The sequence below is a fragment of the Chiloscyllium plagiosum genome, unplaced genomic scaffold, assembly GCF_037043375.1.
Source record: "Chiloscyllium plagiosum isolate Xiang-an unplaced genomic scaffold, Cpla_swu_hap1 HiC_scaffold_4, whole genome shotgun sequence".
NCBI lineage: Eukaryota > Metazoa > Chordata > Chondrichthyes > Orectolobiformes > Hemiscylliidae > Chiloscyllium > Chiloscyllium plagiosum.
In genome coordinates, this window is record NW_028270142.1 from 131,598,867 (window position 1) to 131,623,693 (window position 24,827).

Genomic DNA, 24,827 nt, shown 5'->3' on the forward strand with positions numbered 1-24,827 from the left:
AGATCAAGAGCCTCAATTCTTTATTATCTGTATTAATGACTTGGATGAAGGGACACAGTAACATACCCAAATTTGTGGATGATACAAAATTAGGTAGATGGCATGTTGTGATGAGGACATAAATCTGCATGGGTTTAGAAATAGGTCGAGTAAGTGGGAAAAAGACTTAGCAGATTGAACTTAATATAGGAAACTGTTAAGTTGGACAAATCAAAAGGCACACTTTTTTTAAAATGGAGAGAGACTTCAAAAAGCAGCACACAGAGGTCTGTGTGCTCTTGTGCATGAAACACAAAGTTAGCAAGTAGGTGCAGCAAGTAATTAAAGGTGACAAATGCAATTTTGGCCTTTATTGCTTACAGGTATGGAGCTTAAAATAGGGAAGTCTTATTACAATTATACATGGTTTTGGTGAGGCCACACCTAGTACTGTGTAGAGTTTTGGTCTCCACATTACGAAAAGATATACTGACAGTGGGGACAGTTTGAAAGTGACCTACTGGGCTGATGCCTGGGATGAAGGGTTTGAATTATCAAGAACAGCTAAAAAAGATTAGACTTTTATTCATTAAAAATTTAAAAGAATGGGGGTGGTCTTAATGACAAGACTCTGGAGGAGGCTTCAAAGGGTAGATGTTAAAATTCAGGGGCAGTCAATTAAAACTTAAATATGAGGATAATTCTTCACGTCGAGGGTAGTAAATATCTGTAACTCTCTCCCCAAGGTGAGTTGTGTAGGCCAGATCCATGAAAATGTTTTTGAAAGATAAGGGAGATAGACTTGAGAGATACTGGGTAATTGAGGCCTATGATGAGTTGGCATAAAAAAATGTAACCAAAGCCTGAGACAAGTCAGCCATGATCTGGTTGAATGGCTGGGCAGGTTTGAGGGGTCAAATGGCCTACCCCTGCTTTTATTTCTTATGCTTTTAAACCATGTGATGGTATGGTCTTCAGTCAATGGAGTCGTTCACTGCAATTGCCTCCTTAAATAGTCCTGCCTCTTTCTCTACTATGAAGTTAAGGGTTCTCTCAAGAAACCTTATAACACTACTTTCCACTCAAAATGTTTGTGAGCTTATGTCTCTGGCTTTCTATATTTCAATGAAACACTTGGATTGCACTTTGCAAAATAAAAGCTACTCAAAAAGCATTTCAGAAAGGCAAGGTACTGAAACAGAAAAAAATTGTGAACTGTGAAAACTCTTTTACCGACTATATGGCATAATATTGAGCGATATCCCATCAAAAGCATCAGATTGGCTTGTTTCCTTTCTATTCTAAGGGCGTGTGCATTTAATTAGTCATGCTGTCATTTGCTGCTCATCTCCAGTTTGCCCGAGAAGGTTCTGGTTGAGTTGCAATAATTCAAGACAGCAGTTAATGTTGCTGATTTTAGCACAGCAATATTGAAAGAATAACAATATGTGCCCAAATGAGGATGTGACAATGATACATGGCAATGATCATGCACAAATGCAAACTTCTGGGTGGTGAAAATAATGTTTGGGAGACTCAAGTGGTGTCAATTTTGACTTGCTCTACCTACCCCAGTGAAACAAAAGGAGAGTATTACATTGTGCTCCCATCTTGTGTCTCATCAATAATCTTGCTGATGACTCCTTCACCCATAGTACTGGTTTACTGGGAATAGACGGATTATGTAGCAATTGGCCAAATTTGATTTGATACACAGGAAGTACATAAGCATTTTTTTTTTTAAACACATTCAGGGGAGGTGTTAACAATGGTGTCATCAGTTGACTATTAATCCAGAAACTCAACTAACGTTTTGGGGTCCCATGTTCAAATCCCACAACGGATAGTGGAATTTGTATTCAATAAACAAAACAAAATCTAGAATTAAGAATCTACTGATAATAATAAAACCAGTGCATTGTCCAAAAAAAAAAAACCCACCAGCTGGCTCACTAACGTCCTTCAGGGAAGGAAATCTATTGGCCTCACCTGGTCTGGCCTACATGTGACTCCAGATCCACCATCATGTGACTGACTCAACTGCCCTCTGAAATGCCCAGCAAACCACTCAGTTGTATTGATTGCAACAAAGTCTCAACAAAGGAATGAAACTGGACAGACCACATGGCACAGACTTAAGCACCAGAACAGACAATGGCAGAAACAGCCCTGTCAACCCTGCAAAGTCCTCCTTACTAACTTAAGTGCCAAAATTGGGAAAACTGTGTCTCAGAATCGTCAAGAAACAGCTTAACATAGTCATATTCGTGGAATCATACCTGACAGACAATGATCCAAACACCATCACCATTCCTGGATTTGTCTTGTCCCACTAGCTGGAGTGACCAAGATGATGTGGCAGTACAATGGTATATAGTCGAGGTGGAGTTTCCCTGAGTGCGCACAACACTGACTCCAGACCCCATAAAGTCTCGCAGCTTCCGGTTAAACACTAGCAAGAAAACCTCCTGCTGGTTACCACATACTGTCCTCCCTCAGCTAGCGACTCAGTACTTCTGTATACAGTACGGAGCAACATTTGGAGAAAGCACGGACAGTGGCAAGAGCACCCAAAATGTACTCTGGGTGGGGAATTTCAATGTCCATCACCAAGAGTGGCTTAGCAACGTCATTACTGATCGAGCTGGTCAGGTCATAAAGGACATTGCTGAAGGACTCCATCTGCAGCAGGTAGTGAGGGAACCAAAAAGAGGGAGAAACATACTGGACCTCACGCATACCAAGCTGCAGACTGCAGATCCATCAATCCATGACAGCATTGTTTAGAGTGACCACCGTACAGCCTCAAGGAGATGTCCCACCTTCACATTGAGCGTACCCTCCATCATGCTATGTGGCACTATCACGATAGTGAATTGGACAGACTTCAAACTGATTTAATGATCTGACTGGGCTGAGATGCTGTGTGCCAACAGCAGGCGAATTATACACCAGCACAATCTGCAACATTATGGCCTGGCAGATCCCCCACTCAACCATTCCCACCAAGCCAGGGGATCAACTCTGGTTCAATGAAGGGTGCAGGACAGCATGCCAGGAGCAGCACCAGCATACCTAAAAATGAGGTACCAACCTGGTGAAGCCACCAAACAGCACTACGTGCATGCGAAACAGCATAAGCAACAAATGATACTTAGCATTAAGGGATTCTACAACAAAGAGTAGATCTAAGCTCTGCAGTCACGAATGGTGGTGAACAATTAAGCAAGTCACTGGATGAGAACACTCCGCAAATATCCCCATCCTCAGCAATGGAAGGGCCCAACCAATCACTGCAAAAGGTAATTGCAGCAATCTTCAGTCAGAAGTGCCAAGTGGATGATCCATCTTTACTTCCTCCAGTGCTCCTCAGCATTACAGCCAATTTAATTCATTCCATAATATCAAGAAGCGGTTGGAGGCACTGGATGCTGAAAACGCTATGGGCCCTGACAACATTCATACATTTGTGCTGACGGTTGGTGCTCCAGACAGAGCTATTGAGCAGCTCTTGTTTGGATCAAACATGGACAAAGGTGAGGTGAGAATGATAGCTCCCGGCATCAAGGAGCCCTTGCAAAACTGGAATCAATAGGTATCAGGGGCAAACTGTCTGCTAGCTGGAGTCATATATGGCATATATGAAAATGGTTGCAGTTGTTGGAGGTCAGTCATCTCAGCTCTAGGACATCTCTGCAGGAATTCCTCAGGGTAGTATCCTCGGCCCAATCATCTTCACAGCTGCTTCAAATGATCTTCCCTCCATCCTAAAAGGTTAGAAAGGAGGAATGTTTGCCAATAATTACACGATGTTCAGCAACATTTGTGACTCAACAGATACTGAAACAGTCCACGTTCAAATACAACAGGATCCTGACAATATCCAATGGCTGACAAGCAGCACCACAAAGGCCATGCAATGACCATCTCCAATTAGAGGCAATCTAACTACCATCCTTGGTCATTCCAAAGTTGGTACCATCACTGAATTCTGCCCCCCAGTCAACATCCTTTGGATTATCACGGACCAAAAATTCAACTGGACCTGCCACATAAACAGAGTGGCTACACGACTAGGTCGAAGGCTAGGAACACTGCAGCAAGTAACTCCCCTCCAGACTCCTCAAAGCCTGGCCACCCTCTGCAGGGCGCATGACAGGAATGTGATGGAATAATTCCTACTTGCATGGATGGGTGCAGCTCTAACACAAGAATCGTGACAATCTCCAAAACAAAGCAATTGGCAACAGATGCAATCCCGCCACCACCGATATGCATTAGTGTGTATTATCAACAAGTTCTTTGGTAGCAACTTGCAAACACATGACTACTTCCTCAGAGAAGGACAGCGCAGTAGGAACACCACCTCCAAATTCCCCTCCAAACAACACTCCATCCAGACTTGGAAATACATCACTGCTCCTTGACAAGTGCTGAATTAAAATCCTGGAATCCCCTCCCTCAGGGCATTGTGCGTCGACCTAGAGCATGTGGACTGCAGCAATTCAAGGTAGCAGCTCACAATCACCTTCTCAAGGGCAACTAGGGAAAGAGCCATAAAAGCCAGCCAGCAATGCCCATATCCAATGAATGAATTTTAAAAAATCAAAATACATGCTAGCAATTTGTGTTGGAATAGCTTGGCTATGGCGGCATTTTGAAAACAGAACTAAAGGTCATGCAACCCAATTGTTAGTACATAGTTCAAAACATCTATTTCATAGAATAAATCACAACTTTAAAAAAAAAATCAAACCTTCCTAAACACTACAGAAACATCAATTTATATAAAGTGATGCAATTTGTGTTGACACACACAAATTACTTTCAAACCCTTCAGTGCGTTTCGTATTGGTGATCTATGACACTGCATTCCACATAACTCCGCCTTCAAACAAACAAGCTTCCTGTGAATTCACTGTTAGTTCAAAGTCGAAGACTAGGCTCTTGATTTGAATTCCTCACAAAGTGAGGACCTCTTCTTAACTTCGTGTAACAAACCTTTTTATTAAACACCTTAATCAAATTATTCCTGTCCCATCTCAAGGGTCTTCTAATTTGTGAAGACTCAGCCCCATCATTTGGGGCAGCATAGTGGCTCAACGATTAGCTGCCTCACAGCACCAGGGATCCGGGTTCAACTTCAACTACCGGCAACTGTGTGTGTGTGTGAGATGTTTGCACATTCATTCACCCCATGTCTGCTTCTTTCGGATGCTCTTTGGATGGTCGTATGGATTCAATGGGCCAAATGGCCTGCTTTCACACTACAGAGAGTCTATGATTCAATGATCAGTGTGAACTGCTCTAAACCGTATGTTCCTAGTGCTATTCACCAGCTTTTAGTGTAACTGTGATATTCTGAAATATAATGGAATGTAGCATTGAATTGCAACTTCTTAAAAACTCCTTTCTGCAGAGTTTAATTTTTAGGACTGATCCAACTTGAAGCACATTTACTGTTTATCCACCCTCTCAAGGATTTCAATTTAGATCAAGTGCAATCATGTTTGAAATGTCCTATAACTTACTTTGTTTCACTTATTCACTTGAACCTGTTACTTTGTTTAATTTTCTGCTCTCTTCGAATTTATTTTACCTTCAGCTCAGCATAAAGGGATTGGAAGTTTCTTTACCGAACATATTAAACCAATGTCTGACTGACTTCTTCAGATGTGCACAAATATTCATGGTATTGTTTAAAAGAACAAGGAGAGCTGAAGAGCATGCAGAATTCTCTCCTCTTAGGCTGCAACATTATGATTCTCCCCAAAGCCTAGTGCCTCCATAATCATAAGCATCCAATGCTCAAAAGCAGTACTATCTACAAGACACTGCAGAAATTCACCAAAGATCCTCAGACAGCACCTTCCAAACCTACAACTATTTCCATTTAGATGGAAAAGAACAGCAGATATATGAGAATACAATCACCTCCAAGACCCGCTCCAAGCCACTCACCAGCCTGACTTGCAAATATAATCACCATCACTGGGTCAAAATGCTAGAATTGCCTCCCTAATGGCATTGTGGTTCAGCACACAGCAGGTGGACTACAGCGGTTCATGAAGGCAGCTCACCACCACCTCCTCCCTAGGGGCAACTAGGGATGGGCAACAAATGCTGGTCATCTGGTGATGTCCACATCCCACAAAAGATTGAAAAAAATTCCCTGAGAACAAAGTACCTGGTCATATGTTTCATTTACCATTTACACAAACATGCAGTGTTTAGCTGGCTGCCATGATTCAAGTCTATCTGCATTTCCACAATTCAAATATTTATATGCATTTTCAAATCCATGAAAATGACCCTTGCTCTGCTTTTAATCATCTGACTAACAAGACAAGCACATTTTCATCCAATAACAAATGTAGCAGTTCAGACACGTTTGAGCAAAAAGATATATAGAAAGTAGAGTTTCTCTAACGAAAGGACAGAGGTTAAATCACAAAAAATGAAAAACAAACAGCTATCTAGACACAGAACAAAGCTTAGGAAAATTTTTAATTACACAGCAAAATAGGGTTACAACCCATTTCCAAATGTTAAGACTTGAATTTATGTAAATAAACAGAGGAGTTATCTGTCCAATATTTAACTTCTACTTAACTATTACTGCCCACCTCCACTTCCCAGTTTCTTAAAGAAGAATAGGGATGGCTGGAGAAACAACTGTGGGCTGGCAGTATATGTGGATAGAAAACAGAGTAAACGTTAAGTTCAGTTCAGTGGCCGTGCTTCAGAACTAGCTTCTTTCCCGCAAACTGTGGAGGTCTTCCATGAATAGTCAAAAACTCAGATTAAATTCTCTGCTTCTAAAAACCCACAAATGCTCCCGATTTCGAAGTTACACAAACACTTCTACCAAAGTGACTATGTTTTCCCAACTGTCTTACATTCCATTAAAGAGAAAAAAAACTAAACTTGCTCCTGATCCAAGTCAGGTCTTCTCCTAACTGCCTTAAAGCTTCCCATCTCTGGGTTTTCCAAACTAAAATCTATACTTTATTTTTTCTGAACTGAAAACATGCCCATACCCTTTGATATTTGTGCACTTGTCTTAAACTATCATTAGCATATATAAACCATTCTCTATTAATACTACAGAGGTCACAGCCACTTGCTTTCTGAGCAATGCTATATTAGGTCACCACTCAGCATTTTGTTTTGAAAAAATGAGAACTCTTCACAAAAGTAACTAACATCCATTTGCCATCACTTTGAAATCCAAACTCCAAAAACGATACTAATATTTAAATTCCAATCCTATAATCAGTGTTTGCAAAGTGATATTAGGTCAGATGATCTAATGCATGGTCCAAGGGTTAGGTTGTGTGGAGCATTTTAAAAAGGAACAAAAAAAAACCACGCGATTGACCTTGAACAAGATCTCGGCAGCTAAAGGTGATTGAAAGTTGGTGTTTTTCAAGAAAAGGACAGCTGAGATGTTCTTGAGGGTCAAAGACTTTGCTGTATCCATTGTGTCAATTACTTATTGTTAGAGAGTTGGTGCAGACTTGATTGGCTGAATGGCCTTCTTTCATGCTGTACCAATCTGGGATATTATTGCTAAATGGAAACAACCAGAGATGCCATCGCCTTGGCACTTCTAGTTGAAGATGGCTGCAAATGCTTCAGCCTTATTTTGAAATGGCATGCGGAGCTCTCCTTTTGTGTAGGTGGGGATTCTACAGACCCACATCCTTCATAGTGTCACAGGAATGCAGAGCAATTGCTTGGAGCAAATTATCAGTAATTTGTGATATCATTCAGTTCAGTCTATGGGAAGCAGATTCTTTAGTTTAGAGTATTAATGTGCTGAAGCTTCAACAGATCTCGACCTCATTTTTACTACTGCCTGTGCTGGTTCTGGCATGCTCTTACATTCCTCACTGAATCAGTTTTCAGATGGCAAAGGCAGAGTCTGGGATATGCCTAGCCATGAGGTTACAGATTGTACTTTAACACAATTATGGTGCTGAAGATATACCACAACGCCTCAAAGAAATCCAGGTTTGAGCTGCCAGATCTGTTTTATATCTATCCCAGTTGGTACTATCCCAGAGGACATAGTGCTACAGAGCATGATAGTCAATGTGAAATAGGACTCTGTTTCCACAAGGATTGTGCAGTCATTCTTGTTGTCAGGAGCACAGATTGGTGATGGACAAATTGGCAGAGGTGCCCAAATAAGCTATTTTCTCTTGGTGGTTTCTCACCAATACTAGTAGAGTCTGATTGATAAGCTTTCAGAGTTCCAGACAGTAGTAGGCTACGGGTCTAGTCTTGGTGTCGTAACCTAAATGCCCATCCAATGTACATTCCATGCCCTTGCTGCCCTCAGTACACTTTTTTCAAGGTTCAACTTGAAGAAGCATTCATTTATCATCTGAGGAAGAGAGGTTGGTGTTGAGCAGGAGATTGCTTACTCCTAAGGGTCAAATTCAATAAACATTAATAGATTTCTTTTCTCAAAGAACTTCAGTGAACCAATTTTTTTTAAAAATGATATTTAGTCATTTCATGGGGCCATCATTAATTATACAAATTTTCTCCCCAACGACCAAAAATTTTCATTAGCTAATTAAAATTTAACTTCCCAGCTGTGACAGTGAGATTTGAGCATATGTATTTGGAGAATCAGTCTCTACAGTAACAATGCACTGTGCTTAGGGTGAAACCAGCAAACAGGGTCAGATCCAGAGGAGACAGGCCTTTTAGTAATACATGCAGCCAATCATTCATTCATCATTCAATAACCAGTCATATAGTGGCAAATGTTGATGATAATTTAAAAAAAGTTTCAATCCACTTCTAATTTAATCATTGTTAAACTGTAGGTTTTCAGTAGTGATGTCACTTCTATCAAAATAACGTAAGCCTACCCAGGCCATGTTGCAAAAGGTTAGCAAAATCATTTTGTTATCGATTGCAAAAAAGTGAACAGGGGACTCAGTGAAGCTCTGCCTCAGTCACACATTATTAGAGTTATGCAGCTCACCCTGGAAGCTTTTCCCTGTCTGCTTAATGGTCTGTAACATTAAAAATCTTGAAGTAAATGTTAAGAATTTTTGTCTCCCTAAACAATCTCAGTCCATGCTCAGCAACTGCTCTGAAAATCCTGCTCAAATTTGACGTGATAAACACTGCCATACCAGCTGAGACGTTCTTAAAACAAATGTTAATTCATCCTATCTACACAGATCGATTACAAAAAATCTTTGCCAAAAACAAATCAGTTCTTCCTTGGCCATGCAGCAAGCCCCCACTTAAAGTTTCTCACAGCGGTGGCTTTAAGCAATACACAATTTGCCATTTAAAGGAACGTAAAGGTTGCAGTTAAGTTCTGAAGGAAATTCATCACCAGGAAAAGAAATTAAAATAACTTGCTATGCAAGATGAAACACATTACATTGCGAAGTTCTTAGTTCAGTAAATAAAATTACTTTACAATGCAGTAACCTTCTACGTCATCTACTTGCCAATTCTTGCCAATCTTGCTTCCTGAATCTTCTGCTTGCCACATGTCCCTCATTATCATGTACTATTCCTGCTGTCAATGCTCCAATACAGGTCTTCTCCTGCTACTTAAAAGACCCTCCAACATAGTTTCAATAACTCTCTAATCCACTACCTTGCTTCCAACTCTCAGGCATGCAGTGTTTCCCACTCCATGATTCAGCATCTCACTAATCCTTGCAGAGGGTCTCCTGCCCATCGCTTTCATCCCCTGAACAAGACAGAACATGCAAGCATTGCCAACGTAAGAGTGCAGGAGAGACCACAGGTCAGAGGGTCAGCAGCAAGAGGATGGACTAGGGGAGAACAACATGCTGCAAGTCGAAGGAAGGGTCCGTGAGCATAACTATATGCTGGAAAACAGTGCCAAATTAGCCACAAAGTCAGACCAAAATTAACAAACTAAAATTTAATCTTGTGATGAAAATACATACTCAACTGACTGACATTAAAGCAGAACAGTTAAGTACTGGGAAGTTACATTAAACTGTGCTGACTATGATTTTTTGCAACATTTACCTTCATTCTATTAATTATAAATCTCTAACGTAAACTATTTATGCAACTGCAATAAGATGACTAGTTTTTAACTTTGAGGAACCCAAACTTAACTGACACCTACTATGATTTTACATTGATCATTTAAACTGGTGGAAGACCGGAAAAGAAAATCTCAGGGGATTATCATCACAAGAGTTGAAACGGATAGTCGTCATATCATTGTACCTTTTACATCAGGGTCATCTATGTGCGGCTCTAAGTTTTCCAGCATCTCTTCCAGTTCCTTTCTAGTAGCTGTACTGAAGCTTGGACAGTCTGATAGTGCTTCATCTTGTATTGATTCTTTGCTTTTTTGCTTATCTGAACATTGTGGCAGCTCCAGTTCCAAATCAAGATCTATTGTAGGGATAGGAGTCCTCCAGTAATGGAATGAGTTAAACATGTCCTCTGGAATGGCAGCCTTTTCTGAGCTGGACACAGATTCCTTTGAAGATGCACTTGAATTTGCAGAGTCTGAATTTGGCAACTGACTTACAACTCTGCTTCCTTCAGATGATTCAGATTTAGTACATACATGAGAATCAGAGTGCAACTGCAATGACGTTGCCTGGGAATGATTGGCATCACTACTACATTCACGGTCAGTATTACGTTCACTTTTTGAGAGTTCAGTAGCTGTATTTACTGATTCCACAGTACAGCAGCTAAAGTCTGTAGTCCGTTGTTCTGTTTCAAGATTATCCACAGTTCCGTCTGCAACTTTCATTGATTCTGCTGCACATTTTGCACTAAAGGTGAAAAATAACAAAGCTCTTTTATTTTATCAGTAATAGTCAAGACCAAGTGTTACTTCACAGCTTAAATTCTTAGAATAAACTTAAGATAAACAAGGCAGTTGTAACATTGCATCCTGCACTCTCTGCTCTGCTAACCTGACACACTTGGATAGTATGATCTGCCTGTAAAGCAAATAAGACAACACTTTTCACTGTACCTCAGTCATATGACAGTAATAAATCAAATCAAAATTTAAAACTTGACAATTTTTGGCTTTATAGCCTGGTTGGAGAATTAAGTAATCCAAAAATTATTATTCAGAAAAATACACCTGTGGGTTTCCATGAAATTATCCAATCATGCTGACTGCTGAGAGATTAATAGCAATGTCTAGCATACAAATTTGAGATAAAAGTCTCCTATCAAATCCTGGAATTTAAACATTTAGTTCAAAGTCAGTGAAGATGTGCACACCAGGAGTTTCTTCTACTCTACAAAATATAGATATAAAATATTCCTAAATTGACATACTCTTTTAAAAAACTCAGCTTTCTATCCAATGAGATTTTGAACAATACACTACAATTAAGAGGCCAAATTTATTAAAAAAGTGATCCAGAAAATTTTACACATTTGTTTTTCTTTCTACAGCAAAGACAGTAGTTACCACTTTCAAAGAGAGTGTTCTGTTGGCCAGCGTGGATAGTATGTCAAGGATTCTTCGGTAGGATTCTAAATAAAATGATTCTCATGCCAAGGCCATTTAAGACCTTTTTGGAATGAGATTACCGATAGTACTCCAGTTTGTGGAGTGTACTTTCAATTACTGTTTATTGTGTAAAGGAAATTAGCAACAGCCTTGATACAGTTCAACTGCAGAAGGTTTGAACTCTGTCTCAGTTAGGAGGGTAAAAATGTCATTGAAGGCAAAGAGAAGAGTGGTTAGGAACAACATTAACATCTAACAATGAAACCTATTTTACTGTCACAAGGAAATGATTTGAGTATGGAAGTGCAGTCACCAGTTACTGGACTGATAAGCCAGAAGACTGAACTAAAGCCCAAGCTCAAATCACCCAATGGTAGTTTGGTGAATTTGAATTGGCATAAAATTACACTCAAAACCTGCTGTCCTTATCCTAACTGCTAAAAAGTTAGTTCAGACCCATGACTAATTGCCTTTTAAATGGTTTAAGCCACTCAGTGGTACAGGGAAACTAGGAATGGATAACGAAAGAATCACTGAGAATAAATAAAACAGCATGATTGAAATAAGTACATATACAATCAACGACTAGAGTGGACCTGTTACTGTTTTCTGTTCCTTGGCTCCCCAACGCATTCTTGGAAGAAAGCATATCTTCCTCTTTAAAGTAATGGCCAGCACCAGAAGAGCTAGCAAAGGTTGAGATGAAAGGCCCTAATGACTGAAAGGCAGCTTGACGAACCTGCAAAGAGAGCATTTCAATGTTAAAATGCCACCCTCCTAATCCATTTCTAATGCCAACTACAGTAATTCAAAGTGAAAAGTAAACTAACCTTAGTAAGAAAGGAGAAAAATCAAAAAGATGCATGAAACACTCAGCAGGTTAGACATCAATTGTGAAGAAAGAAATGATATTTCAGGTCAGCAACCTTTTATCAGAACTTCAAAGAGTTGAGATGCAATAGGTTTTAATCAAACATAGAAGCAGTGAATGGGGAGGGGAACACAAGGTTAAAACTGTGAAATAATAGAAGGCATGAGATTCAAAAGGTAATGTCGCTATCATCCCACAAGACCACAGGGTTGCTCTCTCATTAGAGAGACGTGACTGCTGGCAGTTTAACCTGAGGGTTTCCACGCCTCAGGCAATGGGAGAGGTCGAGAAAGTGGGATCTTCGTGGTGACCTCAGCCAGTGTGGGAATTGAACCCATCTTGTGGCTATCATCATCAGATATTGGGAAATTAAAATTCTGAAGACAGTTCGCCTTGAATGCAGAGGCTAGTTTTGATAAATACCCTTGAAGAAACTTCTCTCCATCAGCAAGGTTAGAAGAACGAAGAAGTATAAACAAGTAACCTTATCAGAGTACCAAGAGACAAATAACACAGCAAGGGGAAACGGCCAAAAACAATTCTGAAACAGGCTCACTATGACCTCAAGAGCCACTTCACAAGTTTGAGAAGAGGGAAACTGATCCCGAAATGGTTAGTTTTGTCACGGAATCATAGCATTAAGTTTAACTATTGTCACAATACTGGTCTTTTTACAAGGTTACTATGCCCTTGAGTTTTTTTTCTCCCCCCGCCCCCTGCCCCAGAGGGGGTAATTGGCCAAGCGCCAACTAGGTTTGGTTTGAAAGAGTTATTGGGGCCGTTTTTATACACCCCTAACAGATAATGCCTCCAGCCCAAGGCTTTCATGTTTTAAAAACAAAACCTGTATAATCAAAGGGAAGTGGCCAGCTCGCTGTTGTAGCTAGCCTTCATATAGATTAGAGTTTTGATTCAGTTCAGCTGCAGAGTGTGTGAAGAAAGGCTGCTGGGGCAAGTCCAGCTGGGTACACGCTCTCCCTCTAATGTCAAGCCTGTAAGTCCTGATTTGTTTCATTTTTACTCTTTGTGCTAAGGGATGTGTTTATTGGGACTGTTGCAAGTATTTTCGGAAGTGTCAATAAGTCAGGATAGTCTGTCGGGTTTTTGGATAGGATAAGTTACCCTGTATTCTATTTTCTGTTCTTTGTGTTTCAGTCTGTAATTTTGTAAATAATTCTGTTTGTTTAAAATGTGGCAGTCGGACCAACTAATTCACTGAGAATATCCACTATAGACTTACCTAAAACAAATAGCAAAGTTACGGTCTGGGCTACCTGCTTAAAAATGTTTTCAGGGGTCTGGCTTGGTCCATAACACCATGTGTAAAGTTAAGGTAATTATATATTAGAGCTGATGTTACAAGTATTATAGCAATTGGTAGAAAGTAACATCCCTTTTAATCTTCTGTACGAAGGTCAGCAAGGGGCAGGAATTGCATGACAGAATTTGGAAAGTCAATAGTGAAAAGTATACATTGCAGACGGCAGCTTTCTCGGAAGGGACATAACAATCGGTGTTGGAAGGTGGTCAATAATCGTAGGAACCCAAGGATGTGTGATTGAGGGGCTGGCAAACATCGCAAGATGGTGGTAGGACCCAAGGTGGACCATGGGGGTGCCCATCATTGATCGTGTATTCACAGGATTGGAGGTGTAGGTCAGAGGGGATGCGCAAGCACTGATGCCAATATTGCATGCACATTGTAACAGTATGTATAAATATCCTGCACTTTACTGAGAAAGGTAGAGTGTCACTGACCTCCGATTGGAGCTGTAATTAAGAGGGCAACTGTGCCCCACATGAAAGGAGGTTTTGGAGCAGTCTCTGGCCTCTCCCACTTGTGTAGCAAAAGGAGCTTTGAATAAAGAACGAGTTTTGCAACTGAGCACAGGACTCAGACTCCTTTTTAAAATCCCTCTCCAACATCAATATGCAGTTCAATAAACATAAATCCATTCTAAAACAAGACTTTACCCCAAAATCTTGGATATTACCAATCCATTTGCAAGACACACTGACACAGCTTGGGAAACTATCTTCATGTTATGCAGTTGAAAAGACATTTCTTCATTTGTTCCATTCCTCCTCTCCATATAAATTTGATTTTTTTTGGCCTGTAACTGATGTACTGCCTAATCCTATCAGACCACAGCTATCTTCTTGCATTGTTTCACTCCTAACAAGACCGACCCTCATGGCACATGAACTGAATTACTTACATTTCATACAATGGTGGCAAAGGATAAGGATAGCGCCAAGCAAATTTGCTTTGTTTACAGTTAGGTTGAAAGTCAAGAGCTGGAGATCAGGGAAATTGGGCGGGAGAAGGGAAATTACCACAGTCAGTAATAAATCTAAAAGGAATGTGAAGTCTTGTGATAAAGCACAAATATGCAGAATTCAAATTCAGCCTTTAGGTGGTTATTGAACAGTAATATCATGATAGGCGATATTTGGACTCAGGTTTAAGAGCAAGGGGTTTTATCCCAACCAATAAAACACGTGCAATTTTTGCCCTTAGTACATCATGGTTCACAAAAGAACAAATACCTGATACTTGTTAAAAATAATGAAAATTTTTTGTTATCAATCAGAAATTCATACATGGTCTTCCTGCAAGATAACTGACACCATGCTGAGTATAATAGCCATAGTTGGAAGCTTATGAAACATATACGAGCAGTTTACATTGGAAATTAAGGTATCCATACAAGCATGGTTACCTTATGGCTTAACTGCTAACATTTCAGAATAAAAGAGCAAAAACATTAGACTTTACCCATCGTGAAGGGTCGCCGATCAGATTAATGAAGAGTGAAGACAGTTTTGTTCTTCGAACTTCCTGAGACGTTGCACAAGAAATGTCCATAAAGCATTCGGCACATGCTTTCCGCACTCCCCACACATTATCAGAGCAGAGCTGGAGAAACCTGGGTAACTACACAGAAAAATCCAAGGAAATTGCAATTTCAATTATAGCTCACTTGTCATTTCAGACAAAAGAAAAAGTGATATTCAAAGACTATCATGAATGGTATTGGGTTACAGCAGCACTCATTTTAAACTTAATGTTTGGGCCTGTGTCGAAATACACAAACATGTTATTTATGAATTCAAGATTTTGAGTTTTATTGAGTGGTCAGTAGAATTTCATGAATTGAAGCTTGCAATGGAAGTTGCACAGCTCTTCAAAAATGGCAATTATAACAGAAGTAAGGATGCTCTAAACTGTCAAGACTGAAAATTAATTTCAATGCAGTGTTTGAGGTAGGTTGCTATTTTAATCATGGAATTCTTTGTAACCAGAACAGAAAATGAAAACCAAACATTTCATTCAAGTAGTACATGGAGAGTAGTAAAAATTCACATTTTGATGTTGTCAAAATTCAACATTTGTCAAAACAGCAGGAAATTCTATCAATACTGCAATGAGAAAATGCATTGTCTGCTATGTTATGATCTCAATACATTAAAGTGAATCATGGTTTAAGTCCTGGTCTGTTCTGTCTTTCCTGACCTCAGCGAGAGTGTTATAATTGATATCAGTGCCTGCACACTAGGGTGGGAAGGTTCCCTTCACAGATTTCTATCCATTGACCACCCCCAAAAACGTAAATGCGCTGGGTAAGGATCAGAATTAGTTCCCCATCCCATCATCACACGTGGTCAATTACCCTGCTGACACTCACTGTCAAGGTTCATACATTAAGAATGGTTCTTGGTGCATTACCCGAAAGCTGCCGGCACCTGTCCAACCTTACCTCAGGCCTTCTACGGAAGAAGAGGAAAAGAAGGAAATAGGAGACAAATAATAGGAAAAACACCAAGACCTGCTCAGTTTTATTTGTTGAGAAACATAAGTCTATTGCTAACTAACAAAGCAATCTTTAACAGTTATTCAGGAATAAATGTCAACAGTCATGCACTCATCACGAGTGTGACAATCTTGGGTCTTGTGATTTCACAAATTTATTTGAATACTTAGTTGTTATACAATCAATAGTTGCAGTGAATGTGATTATATTCCAATTCTGGAAAACAACAGTTATTAAATGCACACCCATTCACTTTCGCCATCGACCACATTCTGATGTGATTATTCATCAGGAAGGATCAATTACTTGATCGGTATTTGACACACTTAAAAAGACAATCATGATTCTTATTTAGATGATGTCATGGCAGAAAAAATAATTAACTGCAACTTTTAAACAAGAATTTTTCTTTTCTTTGAAGTCCTCAATGGCCAAAGACAGCAATGTTTGTTATGGAATGCCAACGACTATTTTATGCATACCTACCAGCAACCTTTCAGTGGCCTCACGACCAACAACACTAGATATATCTCCAATATTGGCAGCACACACCTGAAACAAGAAATTCATATTTATGACAAGTTTGGAAAAAGGGAGTGGATGGAGCAATCAATATGATTATTTTGTAAACTAACCTTACGAACATGGAACATCCGGCAATCACAGCACATCTCACAGAACCGGTGCAGTATATATTTTTCTGTGATTGCCTTTCCCACCATGGGAGCCATTTTACACATTATCTATAATCAAGACAAAAACCGGTAAAATTAAATCAGCACTCCCTGCTGCAGCATGTTTTTCTTAATTTATGTTTCACAAACTTCTTTATCAGAAAAGATGTTCCTTTTGGGGACACTATCCAACAACAACTTAGATTTTTCACAACCTATTTAAGGCCATAGACTTCCATGTTCTATGAATGTTTTGTTCCTATTCTTTCCCACCACCCCCGGCCAACCTTTACTCTGTGACAAATAAAGTCCTATTAACTGGTTTTGAATTAACAGCTAGCATTTATCGCACCTTCATGATTAAAATAATTTGCATCCTCTCCACAAAAATAACAAACATAAGCTTTCCAAATACTATGAAAGTTATCTTTAATATCTATAAACAATTCATGGCATCAGATATTCAGTGTCACATATGGGTTGCCACGTCCAAGAAAGGATTTTACTCTCAAGGGTAAATCAGGTATGTTTTGGTGGGTACAGGCAGTTCCCTGGCATTTCTTCCAAGTGGTTCTCATTCTTCATATTCCACCTGTGCACTGAGAGTGCAGCCTCCTCTCCCATGCAAAGTACTGCAGCTAACTCAATTCAATTCATATCTGATGTCCATACTTCTCTTTTTCATAAGTTTCACTTGAACTGAAAACCTGGCCGATTATTCTTCTCCTTAATCAAGAGCAAGGACTGACCACAGTGCCAATGCTTCTTATCCAAGAACAGCAAATTCAAACAAGATCATAAGTGTATCAGCTGATAATAAGGTTTGATGCTGGAACAGGATACCTTTATCTACTATTCAATTAGGAAGCTATTCAGCTCTCTCTTTGAAGAAATAACAACCTTGCCTATTATATACACCTGATGTTTGTTATACAATAATGTATTTTATCATTGTTTGACAAAAGAAATATTAGAATTAGGTTTATTGTTGCATGTTACAAGTTTGCAAGTTGCCACTTACGATGCCATCTTAGGTACAAAAAAAGGTACCAAGGTAGATTCTTAAGTACAAAATTATAGAAATAATTTTAAAAAACAAAGAAATAAAGCATGGAGAATAACAGACCTTCCAACCCAGGTCATGCCAGCACCTCGTCTCCAGACTGTGCTGGGCTTCACCAAGGCTCACTAGGCCAGTAGTATGCTCTGACTTCACTTGAGACTCAAGGATGGGAGGTAAGAAGGAAAAAAAACACACACAAAAAGGAGGACAAAAAAAGGGCTACAAGAAACGTAAGGAGCAGATGAGCTCTGGTTGAGGAGTCCTACTCTGCCGTCATCTTATACCGGCGTACCAGAGTTCCTCTGTTCAACCTTCCTACATTTTGGACATATCAGTATCTAGAAGGACAGGGTCACCTGCTTAGGCACAGATTGACTTCTTCCTTTCCTTCCACTTGCCAGGCTTGAGGTGATAATTTAAATTAAAAGAAACAGCACAGCTCAACACTTGCTTTGCTCGTCCTGCCAAGACTGGAATGCTCATAATTTTGGTGTTGGTCCTTGAAATTGACAGTGACATTTGAAACAGACAGGTGCCTTGTTAGCCTTTCAAATTGGGCTTATTACATCAACAGGACTGGGTGGAAGATTAGAAGTAGCAACGCTTAGTTCCAAGAGAAAACAGTACTTGGTGTATAGCAGTCCAGCAGCAGCTCTGAAAAGGAATACCTGAAGACTCCTTAAAAAAAAAAGGAAAAATTCTACAAAAATATTTTACTGCCAGAGGAATGATTTTTGCTCCTCTTGGCCTCTTAAAATTGCACTTCAATTCTGAAGTCTTCATGGTCTTCTCTCAGGAATTGTACTATTAAAAAATGACCATAAAGTAAGAGCCAGCTTCAACAATACACCTGAATCAGAAGACATCCCAATGTAAATGGAATTAGCGGATTTTAATTGGCTGACAGCAACTTCAGCAGGTGTGAATTTCTGCAACTACATAACCTCTGCCAGAAACAGATTTGCACGCAATGGCATATAGTTTGATGATTAACTTAACAGAAAGCCAACAATAATTTGAACTCTGCTACAGACACCTACCGACATAGTTCCTGTGACCAACTACCTGCCACCTCCTGCCCAGTTCTATCGACTGAATCTTGCTTATTGACCAGCAACTCGGAATCAATTCTAGTCTCCCTGCTATAGGAAGGATACTACGAAACCTGAAAGGGTTCAGACAAGATTTACAAGGATGTTGTCAGGGTAGGATGGTCTGAGCTATAGGAAGAGGCTATATAGGCTGAGGCTGTTTTTCCTAGAGCAGGGGAGACTCAGGAGTGAACTTAGAGAAGTTTATAAAATCATGAGGGGCATAGACAGGGTGAATAGTCAAGGTCTTTCCCCCAAGGTGGCAGAGTCCAAAACGCGAGGGCACAGGTATAAGGTGAGAGGGGAAAGATTTAAAAGGGATCCAAAGGATAACTTTTTCACGTAGCGGGTGGTGTGTGCACTGCTTTTCGTCATTTATATAAATGATTTGGATGTGAACATAGGAGGTAGAGTTAACCAGTTTGCAGATGATACCAAAAGTGGAGGTGTAGTGGACAGCAAAGGAGATTACCTCAAGAATACAACGGGATCTTGATAAGATGGGCCAATGGACCAGGAAGTAGTCGATGGAGACTAATTTAGACAAATGCGAGGTGCTGCATTTTGGAAAGGCAAATCGGAGCAGGACTTATACACTTAATGGTAGGGTCTTAGGGAGTGCTGCTGAACAAAGAGTGCAGGCTCATAGCTCCTTGAACGTGGAGTCACAGGTAGATAGGACAGTGAAGGCACTGTTTGGTATGCTTTCCTTTATTGATCAGAGCATTGAGGTTAGGAGATTGGAGAACATGTTATGTACAGCCGCAAAATTAGTTAGGCCACTTTTGGAATATTGCATGCAATTCAAGTCTCCTTCCTATCAGAAGGATGTTGTGAAACTTGAAAGGGTTCAGAAAAGATTTACACGGATATTGCCAGGGTTGGAGGGTTTGAGCTATATAGGGAGACACTGAACAGGTTGGGGTTATTTTCCCTGGAGTGTTGGAGGCTGAGGGGTGACCTTACAGAGGTGTTAGGACATGGGGTAAACCCTCTCTGTTCATTTAAAACCAGCAAGACAGAAAAGATTTATCTCCTGCTGTCATCTGTGAAACTTCAAGAGGCCAAGAACTAAGTAAAACTTAACAACTTCATTTCTTAAAGTATAACAGAGAATAATTAACTAACAACCATTTACAACCACTTCAGCTAACCTATCTTTTACTTTCCTTTCTATAATACTAGTTTGCTAAAGATTTACCAAAAATTCAAAATTTCAAAACCATGCAGCTGTCGAATCTTCTCTTTTTATCTTCCTCTGTAGATTTTCTTCTTAGGATTTCTCTTTCACAGATCATTGATTGATAAATGTACCTTTGAGAGTGCTGTGTTTTGGGCAGCCTATAAATGCTGGTGGCTTGGCAATTCTCCCTCAACTGTTCATGTTTTCCCTGTCTTCTTCCCCTAAAGCATCAGATTGTGTCACTGGCTTTTAATATTGTCAATATACTAAATTCAAACTTGATTTGAGTTTGGTTTGATGTGGGTATAATTTAAACTGATTGGCCTAATTCAATTTTGTTTTTGTCTCCAGGCAACCAGCTACACTAGCTGCTGGACCAAAAGGTTATGTTGTATCATGTTCAGAACACATGGTGCTGTCGGGTAGTTCTGCAAGCTATTAACTTTCTTAAAGATACAGTACACTTCTATGCTTCATAACATGAGGTTCATAAAATCATGAGGGGCATGGATAGGATAAATAGACAAGGAGTTTTCCCTGGGGTGGGGGAGTCCAGAACTAGAGGGCATAGATTTAGGGTGAGGGGGGAAAGATATAAAAGAGACCTATGGGGCAACTTTTTCACGCAGAGGGTGGTACGTGTATGGAATGAGCTGTCAGAGGAAGTGGTGGAGGCTGGTACAATTGCAACATTTAAAAGACATCTGGATTGGCATATGAATAAAAAAGGGTTTAGAGGGATCTGAGACAAATACTGTCAAATGGGGCAAGATTTATTGAGAAAACCTGGTCAGCATGGATGAGTTGGACTGAAGGGCCTGTTTCCATGCTGTTCACCTCTATGACCAATACTGGACTTACTAAAAAGTGGGAAAGTACAATACTTAAATTTAATCTAAAATAGTGAAGTATGTAACCAAGCTAAACTTCTAAACACCGACTTAAATGAAAAGAGTTACAAGGGAGAATGGTTAGCACTGTTGCCTCATAACACCTGGGACCCAAGGCTCGTTTCCAGTGTTGGGTGACTGTCTGTACAGAGTTTGCACATTCTCTTCATGTCTGCATAGGTGTCCTCAATGTGCTCCACTTTCCTCCCGCAGTCCAAAGATACATAGGCTGGGTGGATTGGCTGGATTAAATGGTCCTAATTTCGGAGATGCGCAGGCCCGGTGGATTAACCATGGTAAATGTGAGGTTACAGGGATAGGATGAGTGTGCTGGGTCTGGATAGGATGCTATTTGAAGCGCCAGTGTAGACTCAATGGGCCTAATGACCTCTTCTTGCACCATCGGGACTCTATGATTCCATGAGTGTCATGGAGAAGGAAGGATTCAGCTTATAACAAGATATACAGAAAAGCTTCCACCTCCACTCATTACAAGGAGGAACGTGAAGCATAATTTAGAATAAGCCTATCACTAAACAAGACCATCTGAAAAGTTAGGAAATGTGAACCAAGCTAAGGTAGGTACACATTAATGGTTGCAAGTACAGAGTATAAAAGCCAATGATACTTGAGAAGACATGTAAATTTGTCACACAAGAAAGGTTGAGAAGACAGTTTTTCAAATGCAGGTACTAGTATAGATACTTTAGAAATTAAGATCTACTAAATAGAGCTCAACTATTAACATGTTCCAATTCTCAGAACAAGACTTTGGACTTTCAGCCAAAGTACTTTTCCTTCGTGCACATTTGCCTATTTTCAGCTATTTGACAACGTTGAGGATCCTATCAAGTGAGTAAACTACAACAACACATTTTCTCCATCTCTAACATTACCTAACCCTTTTCTGAATAAAGATAATTACTTAACGTATACATTCCCTGTATTTATACACATTTCCAGCCATACATTTTACATAAAATCAGTTTCTATCTTTTAGCCTGAATGCAATACCCATATTCTTTGGAATATCACAATTTTTTGCATTAACAATTGTATGGCTAAATTAAAAAAGTGTGCATTTCACTTACTGCTACAGCTTCTGTTTTCAGATCATCATTGCTTTCAGGAGCAGTTAGGTCCAAGAGAACAGGACACACTTTAGTTTCCACATCATATCTTTCGATTATTTCCTGTTCTAATACCACCAGCAATGCTGCCTGGCTGGTCTTCCTCACCTACAAATAGTAATTAAAGGCATGAAGTAGTCTGTAACTAAACATATATTAATTGAAGGAACGTGAAGTGAGAATGTACATACATTTATTGGTTTGCCACTAGGAAGAAACTTCAAACAAAAATATTTCAGTAAAACTGAATTTATATCTAGTCATTCACTAACTTCTAAAAATGGGCTTGAGCCATTTTATATAAAACGTTGACATACATTTGGTGCAACTTCATATCTGACTATTCTTTCAACCAAGAAAAAGCCAACTTATTTAGTCAAGTAATATAACATTAAATAGTGAATAGTCAACCTTTAATAAGCTCTGTACAAGATTCATCTAACGATGCAAATAAAATTAAAGGCATGCAATTCACAGGGAAACTAAACCAGCATTTAAAACATTTTTATTAGATTACTTTGGTTAGTGAACTTTTTCTGTGCCTTATTTGCAGGACGTTGACTGTTTTTCCCTGATAACATCTGTTGTGAGATATGGCTGAGTTGAAAATATAGTTTTCTACGTTTCTCCAGGATCATAACTGAAAGCAAGTTCATTCTCAGCAGACCAAATGAACTCCGAAGAATGTCTCTCAGTCTGATCTAGTCTCCATTTCATGTCACATGGACAAGACTACAGCAAGACTCACTGGATATTAAACAAACAGGTGCCCTGACAGCTTTCTCCTCCCTAATGGAGGGTGTCTATCAACTGCAGTTCTCATTGATTCAGCTGTCATCTATAAACAGTGGAGAACCGGTTCTGAATGGCCTTTAGACTTGAAACTCTTGCGACAGTAACAAGCTCAGTCAGCGGATCTCAGATTGGTGTTCTGACTTGACTGGGTCAACAGCCCCAATCAAGGAGCCCTGGCTGACAGATATAAACAGGAGTGTCAGCGGTTCTGTTCACTCAGAGCTGGCTCTGAGGAAGCTGCGCCAGTCCAAGTACAATGCACATGTAAATAAAGGGTGACTTGACAATGGCGTACCAGCCTCTATGGTGAAATTTCAGAAACATGGACTGTTTGTGTCTCCAGCTGTTGATTTTCGTCAGCATTTTTGGTTTTTATTTCAGATTTCCATCTTTTTGCAGTGTTTTGCTGTTGTCCCACCAATCATAGTTTTACTGCCAAATTAATTATGACGATAACGTATATTCTGCCTGAACAATAAAATCAATCATTCAACAGTAAAATAAATGTACTGAACTACATTTGTTTGGTAGCTCCTTTAAAATACCAAAGTTTTCCAACAAACTTAGCTCAAGGTGGGAAAGCTTCAAAGAATGAGGCAGACATAATGTGGATCACAGTCATGAAGATGTACAGCATGGAAATAGACCCTTTGGTCCAACATGTCCATGGTGACCAGATATCCTAAATTAATAGAGTCCCATTTGCCAGTACTTGGCCTATATCAGTCTAAACCCCTCATATACCCATCCAGATGCTTTTTAAAATGTTGTAATTGTACCTGCCTCCACCACTTCCTCTGGCAGCTCATTCATGCATGCACCAGCCTCTGCATGAAAGTGTTGCTGCATAGGTCCGTTTTAAATTTTTCTTTTCTCACATTAAATGTATGCTCTCTAGTTCTCGACTTACCCATACCAAGGAAAAGACCTTGTGTATTTATCCTATCCACGCCCTTCATGATTTTATCGACCTCTAGAAAGGTCACCCCTCAACCTCCGTCACTTCAGGAAAACAGCCCCATCCTATTCAGCCTCCCGAGACTCAAAAATGAAGGAGGGTACTGATGAATATGAACGTCATAAAATAACCTTCACCCAAGGTTTAAAATGATAGTTATTAGATTAGATTCTCTTAGATTAGATTAGATTCCCTACAGTGTGGAAACAGGCCCTTTGGCCCAACCAGTCCACACCGACCCTCCAAAGAGTAACCCACCCCAGACCCATTTCCCTCTTACTGATGCACCTAACACTATGGGCAATTTAGCATGGCCAATTCACCTGACCTGCACATCTTTGGACTGTGGGAGGAAACCAGAGCAAACCCACGCAGACACGGGGAGAATGTGCAAAATCCACATAGACAGTCGCCTAAGGCTGGAATTGAACTTGGAGCCCTGGCGCTGTGAGGCAGCAGTGCTAACCACTGAGCCACCATGCCACCCTAAATGTCCAATTGATTCAAAATATCAGGTTGCTAAAAAAAAATACATTTAGTGTTAGCACTAAGTGGTATCTTGGACAAATCCAGAGTACAACTCTTTGCAATCTTCCAGATTCATAAAATGCAAATTGTTTAAACCATGTTAGAATTTCAAATTCTACATCCTATACAAGACAGCGTGAGAAAACCTAGATATTTTGGTCCATTATAAAACTGAATTTTTGTACTATTTAATGTAGTTTTGAAGATGGTCTTAAAAAAAATTCAAAAAGGTTTTAAGATTGTAGAAATTTCAAAAGCTAGTTGAAATATTTAGAAGATTGGGTTTTTTTTTTAAAAAAAGCATGTGACAGCATAATATGACAAAGTAGTGACCTGGGCCC

General features: G+C 39.7%; 1 protein-coding gene across 2 annotated transcripts in view; it reads right to left on the bottom strand.

The window, feature by feature from the left end:
• ppp4r1 (protein phosphatase 4, regulatory subunit 1) overlaps positions 1–24,827 on the bottom strand; it is an 83,572-nt gene that overhangs the window by 29,285 nt on the left and 29,460 nt on the right. For both annotated transcript variants that reach the window (XM_043687763.2, XM_087986700.1), the window contains 6 exons: positions 22,167–22,313; positions 16,810–16,917; positions 16,661–16,726; positions 15,139–15,297; positions 12,085–12,227; positions 10,228–10,790 (listed from right to left, as the gene is read on the bottom strand). In XM_043687763.2, coding sequence (XP_043543698.2) covers positions 10,228–10,790; positions 12,085–12,227; positions 15,139–15,297; positions 16,661–16,726; positions 16,810–16,917; positions 22,167–22,313 — 1,186 coding nt within the window. The remainder of the gene's footprint in view (positions 1–10,227; positions 10,791–12,084; positions 12,228–15,138; positions 15,298–16,660; positions 16,727–16,809; positions 16,918–22,166; positions 22,314–24,827) is intronic.